Genomic DNA, 14,831 nt, shown 5'->3' with positions numbered 1-14,831 from the left:
CCCGACAGTCATGCTGGTCTGGCTGGTGGCGGAGGAGCCAGGCTGGCTGCCCTTAGAGGCCAGGCTTCTGGCTCCAACCCAGCATCGTTGCTTCCTCTCCCCAGTGCGTTCTAAGCCAATGGCATCTGCACGAAGGTGCTGCTATCAATGGCATCGGTGCTGTGTAAACGAAGTGCGATTCTGTAGATACCGATCAGAATCATGTAACCAGCTCTTTAACACACACTTCTTGTGTCACTTCTTATTTTGTCTGTAGTTTCCTCTGTAGTGCGGTTAAGCGGTGTTTCTGATGGAGACCCAGCCTGTTTTGAGGATGACAAGTGCTGCACACAATCCTATCAGCATATCATTCTTTGTACCCTTTTTCCTGGAAGAGATTCTTAGAGCTGCTGGGTCCAGAGCGGCGCCTTCCGACGCCCGGGCTCTGGGTGGCGTGGGCCTGGCCCCACGGCCTGTTGATGGCAGATGGCGTTGCCGACTGAAAATGGGCCTCTGAACAGAAGCCAAGCATCTCCTGGCCACGCGTGAATCGCCTCTTCTGTCTTTTGCGTACGCCACCGAGCGTCTCTCGTCTATGAAGAGCGCTCACTAGTTCAGGGGTCGACAACCTCATCTGACACGTCCCCCGGGGCTGGCCACTGGGTTTCCTGGGGGTGGGGGGTCTTGTTGTGGAAGAAGCTATGCAACGAGTATTTCCCCTCGTGCTTTTATCTTGGAACATAGCAGGATCGTCCCCTGCCCCACATACTCTTGAAAGTGCCCCTTTTCTCGCGATACACCCGTGACAGGGTACGTGTGTCCCTCCTGCCCAGTGTAGTGAGGTGCAAGATTTTAAAAAATTGTTATTAATTTTAGAGAGGAAGGGAGAGGGAGAAACATCAATGGTGAGAGAATCAGGGACCGGCTGCCTCCTGCACGCCCCACACTGGGGATGGAGCCCGCGATCCGGGCCTGTGCCCTGACCGGGAATCGAACTGAGACTCCTGGTTCCTAGTGGACGCTCAGCCCCTGGGCCGCCGGCCGGGCCAGGTGACGTTGGGAATCAATGTTTAAGTTGTGCACGGGTTTCTCTCAGTCCTTCTGTGTCAAACACGGGTGCAGCCGAGGCTCCCCAGCTCTGCCGAGGCAGGGCACGCTCGGCTTTCCCAGATGCTGAGAGCTCGCCCCGATCCTGCCCAACTCCAACCTTCCCTCCCCACCCCGCCTCCCGGCACAGCAGCACCTGCGCCCTGCGAACCTGAGTCAGACCCGATGGGGTGATAACAAACCAGCCGCTGACCTGCGGCAGGAAGCAGAGCTGGGGCCGGTCAGGTGGTTCTCTTCCTGCCTTTTCGGGGGCGGGGCCCGGGCAGTGGCTGCGAGGTGAGACCACGGCTCCCGCCAGTCTCCCCAGGCTGCTTCCCATACACCGCGGTTGAGAGCAAATGGACGCCGGGTGCCCGCGAGACACAGGCGGGGAGACGGCTCCAGCTCAAGTGAAACGCAGCTCCCGCCCGGGCCCCGCGCCCCGCGCCCCGCGCCCCGCGCCCCGCGCCCTTGCCAGTCTGGGAGCGCGTGCCACACACAAGCGCCGCGGCTGGTGCGGCCGCGGGAGAGGCGGCTCCGTCAGCCTTCTGGTGAGACAACAGGGCAGGCTGTGTCGGCACATTTAGAAAACGTGTTGAGATCACTAAGATAACATCGAAAAGAAAAAGGGGAGAAAAAAGACTGACACTTAGGACCGAAACAAGCACGAACCAGGAGTAAAAGCAGCCTGTGGCCGCAGCCTGTGTGGTTCAGTGGATAGTGTCGGCCTGTGGACTGAAGGGTCCCGGGTTCGATTCCGGTCAAGGGCACATGCCCAGGCTGCAGGCTCGGCCCCGGGAGTATTCCTGGGTGCGGGACGGGCAGAAGCAGGGGGGGCGGGGCCAGCTCATGGGTCCGGATCAGCCCGGGAGCAGGCACATCGATTTGGGTTTTCAGATGCAGATGCTGACAGATGGCGGAGCCTGCGGAGCTGGGACCCCAATCCGGGCTTGCCTCCCAGAGCCCCGCTGGCCACTCCGTCCTGGAAATCGAGAGCTCCTCAGCTCCCGTCCCGCCCTAGTGGACCGGGGGTGGTCCGCGTGGGGCCTCCAGTCAGACGGCTTAAAGTCTCAGCCTCACTCCCCGCTGGTCTCCAGTGGCAGATCAGGCACAGGCAGGGAGGGCTGCCTGCGGCGCTGAGCTCAGCCTGGGGCGGTGTGGGGCCACGGGGCAGGCTACGGAACTACAGTGCCCCCAGGTGGCCGCCCTGGGCAGTGCGCCAAGGCTGAGAGCAACGCAGCCACACCCTCCCCTTCAGCAGGGGGGACGCTGGGCTGGGGGCATGCCTGCTGGGGCGCTCAGGGTCACATGGGAGGCAAGAGGCACCGGGTACACCCCCAAACCATTTCCCTTCACAAGCGGGACTACGGCTGCTCCTGGGCCCGAAATACAAGCCTCAGTGGCCCGACCACACGGGTCCGGAGAAGGTTCCCTACAAGGCAGCCGAGCCCACACCTGGAGCCGTGACAGGCGGTGGCAAGACCCCCCCTCGCCCCCCCCACCCCCCGCACTCGGGCCGAGACCCCGGCCGCCCGCCTCCTCCCCTGCTCCAGGCCCACGAAGGCTCGCAGGGGAATGCGGACTGAGGGAACGGGGCGAACAGGGCAGCCCCGGGTTTTCCTAGCTGTTCGCGTGCCGCCTGCAGGGCCCGCAGGCCCGCCGTGCCCAGCAGCACTGGCCAGCGAGACGCACGGGCCGGGTGCGTCGCACGGACTCTGCTGTGGCCGCAGCCGTCGTAGCTCCCTTCCCGCACAAGCCCTCCCCTGCGGCACTGACTCCCACTTTCTCATGCTCTCCCCCCCCCCCCCCCCCCCCCGGCGTCCTCCCAGCTGCACTGGGCCTGCTCAAGTACTAACCACCCTGCCAGGCCGGTGGTCACACTGGCCCCCTCCTGTCCTGTCCCTCCACACCCCACCCCCATCCCCCCACCCCCAGCCTCAGACGCCCCCTCTGCCTGGCACTCAGGCTCAATGTGCCCATCGGCACCTCAGCAAGGCCCTTCCCGACCGCCCCACCTCAGGCAGCCCCGCGGGAACCCCCTCAGGCAGCCCCACCCCCTCCAGGGCACACTCGTCTCCCCGGAGCCGGCCCTATGCGGACTCAGCTGCCAGTTACAAATCCTTTCTGCTTAAGCCGGTTCACAGCGAAGGATCCTTGCTCACTGCTCAAGGCCATCTTTTAAAAAAATGTTCTTATTGATTTCAGAGGAAGGGAGGGGGAGAGACACATCAGTGATGAGAATCATGGACCAGCTGCCTCCTGCACGCCCCCCACTGGGGATGGAGCCTGCAACCCGGGCCTGTGCCCTGACGGAATCGCACCGTGACCTCCTGGTTCATAGGTCGATGCTCAACCACTGAGCCACGCCGGCCGGGCGAGAAAAGGCCACTTGCCCACACTTCTCTCCCTGCCAGGCTGGTGGCAGTGGGAGCACGAGTGACATGAAACCCTATGAAGCACAGGCCTAGGCCTGCAGGGACCTGGAGAGACTTTCTGGCAAATGGCTTGTAGGTTTGTTCTTGTTTTCTTTGATTTAAGGCGGGGGGGGGGGGGGGGGGGGCCATGTAAGAGAGCGACGAAAGCAAAGGACAGAAGGCTGCCGGCTTCCTGAGGGGCCGCACCCCCAGTTCCCACCCACTCCCGCCACTGACGCAGCCCAGGTCCCCGTCACTCACACACACACACCCAGGTCCCAGCCACCCACATCCACACCCAGGTCCCTGCCACTCACACACACACACACCCAGGTCCCTGCCACACACACACACACACACACACACACACCCAGGTCCCTGTCACTCACACACACACACACACACACACACACCCAGGTCCCTGCCACTCACACACACACACACCCAGGTCCCTGTCACTCACTCACTCACACACACACACACACACCCAGGTCCCTGTCACTCACTCACTCACACACACACACACACCCAGGTCCCTGTCACTCACACACACACACACACACACACACCCAGGTCCCTGTCACACACACACACACACACACACACACACACACCCAGGTCCCTGTCACACACACACACACACACACACACACACCCAGGTCCCTGTCACTCACTCACTCACACACACACACACACACCCAGGTCCCTGTCACTCACACACACACACACACACACACCCAGGTCCCTGTCACACACACACACACACACACCCAGGTCCCTGTCACTCACACACCCACACCCACACCCAGGTCCCTGTCACACACACACACACACACACACACACACACCCAAGTCCCTGCCACACACACACACACACACAGGTCCCTGTCACACACACACACACACACACACACACACACACACACGTCCCTGTCACTCACTCACTCACACACACACACCCAGGTCCCTGTCACTCACACACACACACACACACACACACAGGTCCCTGTCACACACACCCACACCCACACCCACACCCAGGTCCCTGCCACACACACACACACACACACCCAGGTCCCTGTCACACACACCCACACCCACACCCAGGTCCCTGTCACACACACACACACACACACACACACACCCAAGTCCCTGCCACACACACACACACACACACACACACACAGGTCCCTGTCACACACACACACACACACACACACACACACAGGTCCCTGTCTCACACACACACACACACACACCCACACCCAGGTCCCTGTCACACACACACACCCACACCCAGGTCCCTGTCTCACACACACACACACACACACACCCACACCCAGGTCCCTGTCACACACACACACACACACACACACACACACACAGAGGAGGTGACCAGCTTTATGGTTTCCTTTTTTTAATGAAATTAGGTCGCTGCTTACAAAACCCTGCGCCAGCCCTCGTGCCCATCCCTTCAGTTCCCTGGGCTCAGCCTGTGCGTCTGGAACTGGAGCCCAGGGTATGGAGCGGCCGTGCCGACCGGCCCCCGGAGGGTGGCAGCGCTACCTCCATGTCCGCGCCCGGGCCTGGAAGCTGTGGGTGAGGGTGGTGCAGGCCCCCACCCAGACCAGTGAAATGATGTGAATGTCCCCCCAAGGCCCCCCTCCCCCCCAGTAGTCTCTCCCCTGCCTCCCCCCTCCCCGACCCTAACTCTACCCCACCGTCAGAAGGGACAGGGCCTACAGGCTGTAGAACTTGAGGCTCCTGTCCATGCCCGTGGACGCGATGAACTTGGCGTGCTGCCCGAAAGCCACCCCTGTGGTCAGACCGCTGTGCTCTGCAAGAGATGAGGCGTCGTGAGGCCTTCCCCTCGGGTCTGAGCGCTGACCCAACGACACAGGTCCCCCCCACAGTCCCCCCGCCCCATGTGACTGCTTGTCTGGTTCCCCCAGACTTTACACTCCGAGGGCAGGGCAGGGCTCTGGTGGGACCTGCATCTCCCCGCACGGCCTCACGCGGTGCTGGGCACGTGGCAGGCACGCGAGGCTTTGCCGTGGGCTGAGTGCACAGAGGACTACCAGCCCCCACCCCCGGCCCCGAGCGTCCGTGCAGCTGCGGTCCTGCCCGTCGGTGAGCTGCCCTGAGCCGGGCGGCGAGCGCTGAGCCAGAAGCGGGCGGAGGCTGGCTTTCACTGTGGCTGAGCCCCCTGGTTGAAGTGTCAGTGGTCAGCCTGCCTGTAGCTGGAACGGCCCTCCGCTTGCTCTAGCTCACGGGTTCCGACTCTTAGAGAACCCGGGCCCCTCACAGGGCCTGGGGCGGGGCAGAGGGGCTGGGCAGCACTCCCCCGGGACTCGGGCGTCACTGCATGTTCCTCAGGCCCGATCAGGGGGATCTGCTGCCAGCAGTTCAGGGTCCACTGCAGGCCCCTGGCTCCCGCCGGCCTCAGACCCCGGCGTCGGGGAAGGGCTCAGCCACGGCCGCGGTTAGGCCTGGGAGTCCCCGAAACACCGCGCTGTGAGGCCTGGGAGCGTGCGGAGGGAGAAGTATCCTGCGTCCCGCCCACCACCTGCCACTCACACAAGAACTGTCCACACAGACAGCAGCTGCCACCACGCACGCCACCCCCACGTCCCTGCTGGCGCCACCTGCACAGCAGAGCCGCTCTGCCCGCTTCCAAGGCGGAGAGCGACAGCCCCGCGAGGGACAGGCGCGTGCCCAGGCCACAGCGACGGCAGCGGCGACCTGTGTCCGTCTCAGCACCTTGGACCTTCTTGTCCGGCACGGTCACATGCAGTTAGGCGTTTACCGGGAGTCACGTGCACCCCTCCCTCACCGACCGGACAGCCCATCAGGGCGGGGCCTCCTCCCTCGCACTCAGCTCTAACCCCACGACGGACAGGACGCATGCGGAGCACGGAGCACGGAGGGCAGATCCTCCCGACAGGCAGGCCCGTGCTGACACCGCTTCTCGGCCCCTGGGACGCACATCCCGGCCCCGGAGAGCGGAGGACAGAGCCGGCGCAGACAGCCCAGCCGCCCCTCCCGAGTCCGTCTTCTCAGTCACTGAGCGCCCCTGCCTCAGGCTGGCTCACCGCTGCTGAGGCACATGAACGCCCAGAAGCTCCTCACCCAGTGAGACCCCCGCTTCCGGCCTGCCCCCCAGCCCCCGGAGACCTCGGGACCCCAGGCCCCACCTGTGAAGTGGAGAATCTCCGTCCACTGCTTGCAGATGTAGATCTGGACGTCGGTGCCCCCCAGGGCCAGGTAGGTCCCGCTCTGGTCAAAGATCAGGGACTTCACCTGCCAGAGCCAGGACAGAGGTCACACGAGGGCAAGGGAATCGGGCCACCGGGAGAGCGAGGCTGTTCAGACATTCCGGTGAGTAACTGACAGATGGGGGGGCAAGCGAGATGGGGGGCGGGGGGCACACCTCAAAGTTGTTATCCAGCTGCAGCGTCTTGAAGTTCTTCAGCTTACGCAGGTCCCAGAGCTTGACGGAGGAGTCGTCGGCCGCCGTGGCCAGGTAGTAGCCGTTCTCGGAGAAGGCGATGCTGGTGATGGGGCCCGAGTGGCCGGGGAAGTTGGCCACGTTGGTGCGCTCCTGCATGGGGGGGGAGGGGAGGGCAGTAGGTCACCACTGGTCAGGAGAGGGAGGAGCAGAGCTCGCCGAACCCTCCCTCGGAGACGACCTGTCTCTCAGGGAAGGACAGCAGCAGGAAGAGCAGGGGTGGGGCCAGCCCAGGGCCCCGACTACCCCTCACGCCACACACAGCCCTCTCCCCTCTCGGGACCCCAGGCCGGACGCCACAGGCACACGAGCATCACGGGCTCTGGCTGCGGCAGGTGGAGGCTGCGGGTCCTACCTTCAGGTCCCAGATCTTGATCTGAGAGTCCATGGTTCCTGTCCCAAAGATGAGTCCATCGGGGTGGAACTGCGCACAGGTGAGAGCTGGGGGAAGGGAGCGTGGTCAGAGCCCCGGGGGGACAAGCACGGCAGAAGGCGCTCAGTGCGTTTTATAGGAACACGTGAGCAAATGAAACAGAGAGATAAACGACAGACAGCAAACGAAGGGAGACCACTCACCGCAGCCAGAGGTCTCATCCGTCACCTTGGTGAGCACGCGCCCCGTCTGGATGTCCGAGAAGGCCCAGTACTGAAACACACACCAGGCAGCAGTGAGAAAGGGGGTGCCCTCCGGGGAGCAGGGACCCCGTCCGGCAAGCCCTGAAGCCAGCCCCACGGGCAGAGGAAACGCTCTCCGTGCTGGGGAGCGGCCGGGGGTGTGTGTGTAGCTGTCCCTCCTCCCGCGATGCTCGGGGCCCTCGGGGCCGCACCTGGTCATCGGAGGAGCTCAGGAGATAGTCGCCAGTGGCGTGGAGGCTGAGGCCCGTCACAGAGCTCTCGTGGGCCCGCACCACCTGCACACAGGAGGAGCTCGGGACCGACCAAATCCTGATGGTGGCGTCCGGGGAAGCAGAGAACACCAGCTCCTGAGAGGACAGAGAGGCGGGCACTCAGGGAGAGAAGAGGTGCACCGAACGACCTCAGAGGCTGGGGCTGGCTACCCCCGCGCGGCTCCTCCTTCGGCCCTGCCTCCCAGGGCCACCGGGTAAACACCAGATGCTAAATCAACCAGCACTGGGCCTTGGAGACCTCGCCACCTAGTGGTGAGCGGAGAACTGCAGCAGGTGCAGCATCCCGGGACCAGAGAAGCTGGCCGGCGATGGGCCGCACTGCTGCGTTCATAGCCGGGTGGGGCCCGTGCCTCCGGGCGGATGGCAGGTGGCAGGTGGTGGGTGGCGGCCTCTGCACTGGCCCCGAAGGGCTGCAAGGCTTGTCCAGTGCATCTAAGGCTCCTAGGGCAGTCTGGGCAGGGAGGGAACTTCTATAGCGTCGCCAACCACTGTGGTTAGAACATTAAAAACGAAGGTAAAACCAACCACCATCTCTTGTCAACGTGATTTCAAGAGAAATATTAGCCCCAGTAAGAAAGGAGGGCTTTCCCTCGAAGAAGTTTATTTTATGAAAGATTCACCACGTTCTTCTTCTGTTTCTAACTTCCTGAAGGAACAGGCAAAGGCTGGCTGAGCCCCACTGTCTCAGCGCCAGACCCACCGTCCGAGGCCTGAGCAGCCACACCCACGACGCCAGGGCTCTGCCAGGACTGCCTCCCGTGGCCCCGTGGCCCGTCTATCCTGCCCCACTGGCTGTGACAGGCACCACGCCACCCCCCCCCGGCCCCCACCCCGCGCAAGGACCGGGGGTACCAGCAGCCTCGGATCCTCGAGCCCCGTTCTGTTGGGCTTTGTTTCCTGCGGTTTGTGTTGTAAACACAGGGGCCTTGGTCCTTCTCCTAATAACACTACGTGACGAAGAGGCTTTTGCTGCCTGGTCCGAGGGCCGCCTTGCGGGCCCCACAGAGTAAAGGGGGACAGATGGCTCCAAGCAGAGCCCCTAACTGTCCACTCGGGAGAGCAGAGCGCTTCCTCAGGAGGCAGCAGGGGCGGGGCTGGTTCTGGGGCCTGAGCTGCTGACAGGGAGCTCAGAGATGAGGGGGCAGGAGCACGCTACCTGGGAGGGGTGGGGGCTGAGAGATGGGGGGAGCCCACCTGGGAGGGGTGGGGGCTGGAGATGGGGGGGAGCCCACCTGGGAGGGGTGGAACACCACGCTGGTGACCTTCTTGGCGTGGCCCTTGAGGGTGGCCAGGATTTGCTCGGAGCTCTTGTCGAAGACGACGACGTTCTTGTCCGCCCCGCCTGGAAGGATGCGCGTGAGGCCCGGAGCCGAGCCCTTCTGGCTCCCTTTGCCCTGTGGCTCACGCACAGGACAGACAAGCACCCCCGTCCCCCCTGCACCCCGCGGGCCAGGCCAGGCCAGCTCTCACCAGTGAGGATCTTGTTGGTGTCGGCAGGGCAGAGGTCCAGGGCGAGGATCCCGGGGATGCTGGCGCTGTGCAGGCCCTGTCACAGCGAACCCAGTTGGGCCCAGTCTCGGCAGGTCAGGGACCCACACCCTCCGGCCCTGCGCCCAGCCAGCCAGCGGCCTGTGTTCCCACCTTTGCACTTGGCCTCTGCCTGGACCAGCACCTCCCTCACTGCATCAGTGGGAAGCCAGAGCGGGCAGGAAGCGAGGTGACCAGGCAGCAGCCAAGGCTGGAGACGGGGCCAGAGGCGCGGGCCAGCTCGCTGCCCGCTGGCTCCAGGCTGGCCTGCCCCGCCCGGCCACTCACCACGTGGGAAGACACCTGCCGGTACTTGCTGAGCTCCTCCGGCTTCACCAGCTCCTCAGGCACCGTCTTGCCTCTCTGAGGAAGGACAGGGCCCGAGAAGGGCGGTGAGTGCAGGATGCAGCCGCCCCCGCAGGGTTCTGCCCCCCGGCCACCTGCCCGGCCCCGGGAGCACACGCACCTTCTTACGCTCCGTGGTCAGCACGGTGGCCTTGTCTTGAAGCTGCGGACGAGAGGGAGCAGACTCAGTGCAGGCAGGCTATCCGCCAAGACGAGGGGAGCTGGGTGCGGGCACAGCCCTGTTCCACAGGTGTCTGCAGGGGCCGAGCATGAGCCCTCCCTCGCCCTCCAGGCTGGGGGCGGGTGTTGATGACTTGGCGGCAGAGGAAACGGAGCCTCGGAGAAGTGGTCACTCGCCAAGGCCGCAGAGGGGACAACGGCAGAGCAAGGGGACAGGTGCGCAGAGCACCAGGCCCGCCGGCTGAGCTGAGGTGCAACCTGGGGGCCCCGCACTGCTCGTTAGACACAAATGAACGCGTCCTGGGGGGAGGGCTGCATTCTAACAGCCCGCCCCCGCCTGGCCTGGCCCGCTCTGCGCCTGGCTAGCTCTGCGCCGTGAGCTGTGCCCTGGGATCTGAGTCTCCATCCTGAAAAGGCCGCGTCTGTGCTCGGCATGACCTACTGCCTAACAGCCTGGGTCCTACTCATACCGGCCTCCAGGGAGAAGCGAGGCCCCGCTCCCCCCGAGCGCACCTACCTTCTGGATAATCTCGGGCGTCATTCCCACCAGCTCGCCCAGCTCCATCGGCTCGCCGGCTCCCTGCAGGGAAGACGTGAAGGTGAGGGAGGCCTGGGGTGCCAGGCACGTGCAGGAAAGGGCAGCGGGGGTGGGGAGTGGGCGGGGGCCGACGGCACTCACCACAACGCTTGGCTGAGAGCTTGGCACAGCCTGCGGCACAATGAGGCCAGCCTGCGGTTTCAGCGTAGCCAGAGCTGAGAGAGAAGACGGCATTAGGAACGGGCGTGACGAAGCGAGGCCAGCCCAGCGTGGGGTGGGGCGGGGGCTGTACCTTCTCGGGCAGCGGTGACTTCCTTGGTGAGACGGGCGATGACCCGGCAGGCGGCATCGTGCTGGTACAGCGCGTGGGACAGCTCCTGGCGGGTCGTCTGCAGCTGCTGGCGCAGAGTGAAGCTGTGCAGCATGACCGCGTCCTGGGGGCAACCACGCGTGAGGGGCAGCGAGGAGCGGGGAGCACCCAGCAGAAGGGTCGGCCGTGGTGAGAGGACACGGCCTCAGCGACCTGAGCACTATTTGCGTGGCCCCGAACGCGCTGCAGCCACCCAGCGCCCGGGCCTGCCGACCTGGGCACACACAGGGGCGGGAGCCACTCTCCCCAGCCCTCGCCACGACCTCACCGGCGGCAAACCTTCTCCCCGAGAGGGACCGAGAATGCTATGCACTGGCCGCCCTCAGCGCCAGGCACCGCGCCCGGCACCCCCGTGCCCTCGCTCACATCTGAGAGCACCTACCACATGCCAGCCCGGCTCCTGGTGCTGCAGATGCACCGACAGATGAAACCAGCCCCTGGAGACATGAATTTAGACCCTAATTCTCCCCACGCCCTGAGCAGCACTGGCCACGCTGTTCGGGGAGGAACACTAGAGCTGGCACGCGGCAGGTGCGGGCGGAGCTCAGGCGGGACCCAGATCTGTGATGTCAGCACCAGGCCCCTCCACGGCCATCCTGCCCTTGAATGAGAACACAGTGCTCCGTCCTCCCCCGAGGCCCCATCCAGTGAGGACTTCCGCAGGGAGCCCCGGTTCTCCCCCAGGGACTCACCCACTCATCCTGGAGGGCCTTCAGAATGGCTGGGATGCTGGTGGCTGAGGGAGGCTTGGGCCGGATTGGGTGAGCCACTGCCGAGAGAGGGGGAGCGGCATGAGAACCACCCCCCGGGGGACCCTTCCTCTCCCCGCTCTCCCCCCTCGGCTGCGGCTCCTCCCGCGCACGCTCCCCCCACGCGCTGCGCTGGGACAGACGGGCGGCCTCCAGGCACCTTTGATGTCCACCAGCTGCTCCTCAGACAGAGGCTGGTTGTTGATGGGGTCGGTGCCGTTCTCGGCGATGTACTTCTCAATGAGCCGCCGCTCGTAGATGTGGTTGGAGACGGGGGACACGCACGGGTGCTCTGGCACTTCATTGGAGACTGCGGAGACGGCAGGCAGGGCACTTGGGTGGTGAAGGGACCTTGGGCCGAGGGGCGCCTCCTCTGCTGCTGGCCCCAGCACGTCCATGTGTCCCCACCCTCAACGAACAGGAGTCAAGACATGACACCACGCCAGCTCTGTCCTGTCCCCTGAACGCTTCCCTGCGACATAACCAGCTCCTCCCGGCCTCCTGACAGGCAGAAGCCCACACGCACGGCTGTGTGCAGGCACCTGAGAGCAGCCACCCTCCCGCCACCTCGCTCTGAACGGGATGCTCGCACTCCGGGACATGCAGACACACAGGCCACTGGAACCTCAGTCCAGAGCAGTGACTGTCACCCTCTTCCATCTCCCGGCGTAAACTCATTCCTACAACCCCGCGGCTACACTGTCCGGCTGACACAAAGAAGCATTTATTTGATTCCCTCCACTGGAGGCCAGTATCGTGTTGGTGCTGCCATTTTTTGTTTGACAGCCTAAGGGAAAGGGGCCCCTGTCCCTGCCTAACAGCCAGGTATGGCGTGTTTTCAAAATTCCTGCCACAACCAGCTGGACATTGCTGGTCCGGAGCCTGGGTGGAGTGTGGGACAAAGAAATGACAAAGCAACGTGACAGGTGCTAGAAGGATACAAAACAGCCACACGTTGTTTACTAGTCGCCAAGCTCCACAGATTAATTCATCTGCACCGTCTCCCGCAACAGAGGCACCATTCCCTCGCCTGCGGCTGCTGCTGCGCAGTGCGCATCCCCCGAGGACGGCGCTTGCAGCTGGACTCCCGCAGCCCAGCAGGCGCTCGGTAAACGCCGTAAACACGTCGCATGCAGAGGAGGGAAGGGGCGGAAGGATGCTGGGGATATGGGAACGCGCTTCCTCCAGACGGAGAGGAAACAATAAATGCGAAATACTCTGCACACGGTGACTTCTTCAAAGCGAAGGCTTCCTTCTGCTAATCACCACTGCCCTTCCTTTTCTTTGCCCGGGAGTGGGGGGCGGGGGTGGAAAGATTCTAGCAGAAAAGAGCTTGAGCGTCAGGAAGCAAATAGAGAAAGGGATGCGAAGGCAGTGACCTGTTGAAGCAGCGAGGATGGCCATCTGGAGGCCACGACAAATACCAAAGGGGAGGGCGGCGCATGCATGGAAAACGCACGGATGCGGGATCGGGGAGCCTCGCCGCAGCCCCCAGCTCTGCCCCCGGCCGGCTGCGCGGCACGAGAAAAGCCCATCTCCCCGGACCTCACGTCTCGTCCGAAACCACCACCACCGCCGCCACGGGCCTCTACTCCCGCTCGGAGGCCACCAGCCCGCTGAGCTGGAGGCCAAGGACGGCGACGCCAATGCCCGCGGCTTTCGCACGGGGTGAGGCGGGGAGCTGCAGACCTGGCTGCCAGCCCCGCCGCCGCCGCCGCCGCCGCCTCTCCGCGTGACCCGCGCACACTGCAGCAGCGGGGCCCACCCGAGCGAGATCTCAACGACACCCAGTGCAATGATCGCCTTTGCAGGGGAAACGCAGGCCCCGAGCCGCGCACCAGCCCGCCAGGCGGACCGCGCACCAGCCCTCGCGATCCCGATACCTACGCCAGAGCTGGCTCCCTCCCTCCGGCCGTCCAGGCCTCGAAGCCCGCTGCGTGAGCGAGGTGGCAGGCCTCGGCGATGCGTGCGACAATGAGCTCGAGGCGTTACGTAAACGGTGAGGCGCTGCGCAGATGCATCCCACGCAGAGGGGGAGGACCCCCGTGCTGACAGGCGGCCGCCCAGCCTCCCCCGCGCCCCGCGGTCACCTCCGCCCGGCCCCGGCGCCGCAGCGGCCGCAGCCCCTCCCGCTCGGCTCCCCGGCCTCCTGCGACCCTCGATCGGCCGCAGCAGGTACTCACTGGAGCAGATCAAGGACATGGTGCCGCCGCTGTGCTCCGAGGCGCCGCACGCCGGGCTCCGGGCTTAGCTTCGGAGCTGCCGCGGGACAGTTCTTGCTCCCCGCTGCTTCCGGGACGCTCCGCGGCCAGCGGAGAGCTACCAGCCCGAGCGACGATCGCGCAGCCCTTCACGTGCGACTGCGGCGGATCGCGCGCCTCTGCCTGTACTTAACGGAAACTGCCCTTTCCCAGAATGCCACGGGGCAGGAAAGGGCGCGCCAGGGAACACTCGGCTATTTCCGGACCTACTCGGCTCCTTCCGTAAAATGCTCCCTGTGGCGGGGAGAGGTCCGGAACTACACTTCCCGTGATGCAGCGGGAATTTAAAAACCAATGCATTTTCGCAACCTTTTTGAGACCCATGCGCGCTGGGCCGTGGGACCACGATCTTGCAAACTCTCAAGTGTACGCGAGCATTTCCTAACAAACTTGGTAAAACGCATATTCTTGAGGTCTGGCTTAGAGAGCCTGCTAGGTGACCCGGTGAAGAAAGCAGCCACTGGCCGAAGCCGTGCTGGCCCTGCCTGGACTCCCAATTTGCTCTGAGATCTCGGGCAAGTCATCAGCTCCTCTGCCCCTTTCCTACATGACTTATGTTTCCCTTCCAACTCAGATCGTGTAGGGTTCTTTGTGGATACCTATAAAATACGATACTCCCAGCAATCATGTACAGAACATGTGGGGTGAGCTATAAGGGGGTCCAGACCAAGCAGCAGGACAGACAGGTGTGTCTTCCTCGCCGAAGAGGTGTGGCCGATGCTGACAGGTGGGCAAAATGCAGATGGAAGAGAAGCAGCACAGAGGGCGCCGCAAGAGGAGGGACAGCACAAACAAGGGCTGGGGAGAAGGGCAGAAGTTGCAGGAGTGGTTAGTATGACATGGTGCCCAAGAGCATGGACTCTGAGGTCGGATTGTGTGTGCCCGAATCCCAGCTGGTAAACTTGTGAACTTCTCTGCCTCAATCCCCGCATCGGTAAAACCGGGGGGTGACAACAAGGGTTGCAC

At 63.9% G+C, this 14,831-nt stretch overlaps 1 protein-coding gene across 3 annotated transcripts; it reads right to left on the bottom strand.

The window, feature by feature from the left end:
- Positions 1–5,161: 5,161 nt before the first annotated feature.
- On the bottom strand, positions 5,162–14,007 carry PRPF19 (pre-mRNA processing factor 19). 3 transcript variants are annotated; one of them, XM_036295738.1, is made up of 17 exons: positions 13,492–13,661; positions 11,765–11,914; positions 11,548–11,624; positions 11,238–11,292; positions 10,778–10,919; positions 10,627–10,700; positions 10,465–10,527; positions 9,889–9,930; positions 9,711–9,785; positions 9,366–9,441; positions 9,128–9,237; positions 7,815–7,970; positions 7,564–7,633; positions 7,343–7,428; positions 6,910–7,080; positions 6,674–6,779; positions 5,162–5,316 (listed from the first exon to the last, which is right to left on the bottom strand). In XM_036295738.1, the coding sequence occupies exons 3-17, from the start codon at positions 11,553–11,555 to the stop codon at positions 5,219–5,221; spliced, it is 1,332 nt and encodes a 443-aa protein (XP_036151631.1). In that variant the 5' UTR covers positions 11,556–11,624; positions 11,765–11,914; positions 13,492–13,661; the 3' UTR covers positions 5,162–5,218. The 3 variants fall into 3 exon arrangements, with proteins under 3 accessions (XP_036151631.1, XP_036151630.1, XP_036151632.1); XM_036295737.1 differs by lacking the exons at positions 11,238–11,292; positions 13,492–13,661 and adding an exon at positions 13,788–14,007; XM_036295739.1 differs by lacking the exon at positions 11,238–11,292 and having other exon boundaries at positions 13,492–13,621.
- Between the last annotated feature and the right edge of the window lie 824 nt (positions 14,008–14,831).

This window comes from Myotis myotis, unplaced genomic scaffold, assembly GCF_014108235.1.
Source record: "Myotis myotis isolate mMyoMyo1 unplaced genomic scaffold, mMyoMyo1.p scaffold_m19_p_27, whole genome shotgun sequence".
In the NCBI taxonomy this organism is placed as follows: Eukaryota; Metazoa; Chordata; class Mammalia; order Chiroptera; family Vespertilionidae; genus Myotis; species Myotis myotis.
Note: the sequence above shows the minus strand (reverse complement) of the source record. Positions and strands in the feature narration are given on the sequence as shown.

Bases quoted from the DNA above. Each gene is read 5' to 3' on its own strand.
- PRPF19 (XM_036295737.1), bottom strand. The intron at 7,634-7,814 runs GTGCGGCCCCGA...TGTGTGTTTCAG, and splicing joins TGAGCTCCTCCGATGACCAG to TACTGGGCCTTCTCGGACAT. The intron at 7,081-7,342 runs GTAGGACCCGCA...CCCCCCATGCAG, and splicing joins TCAAGATCTGGGACCTGAAG to GAGCGCACCAACGTGGCCAA.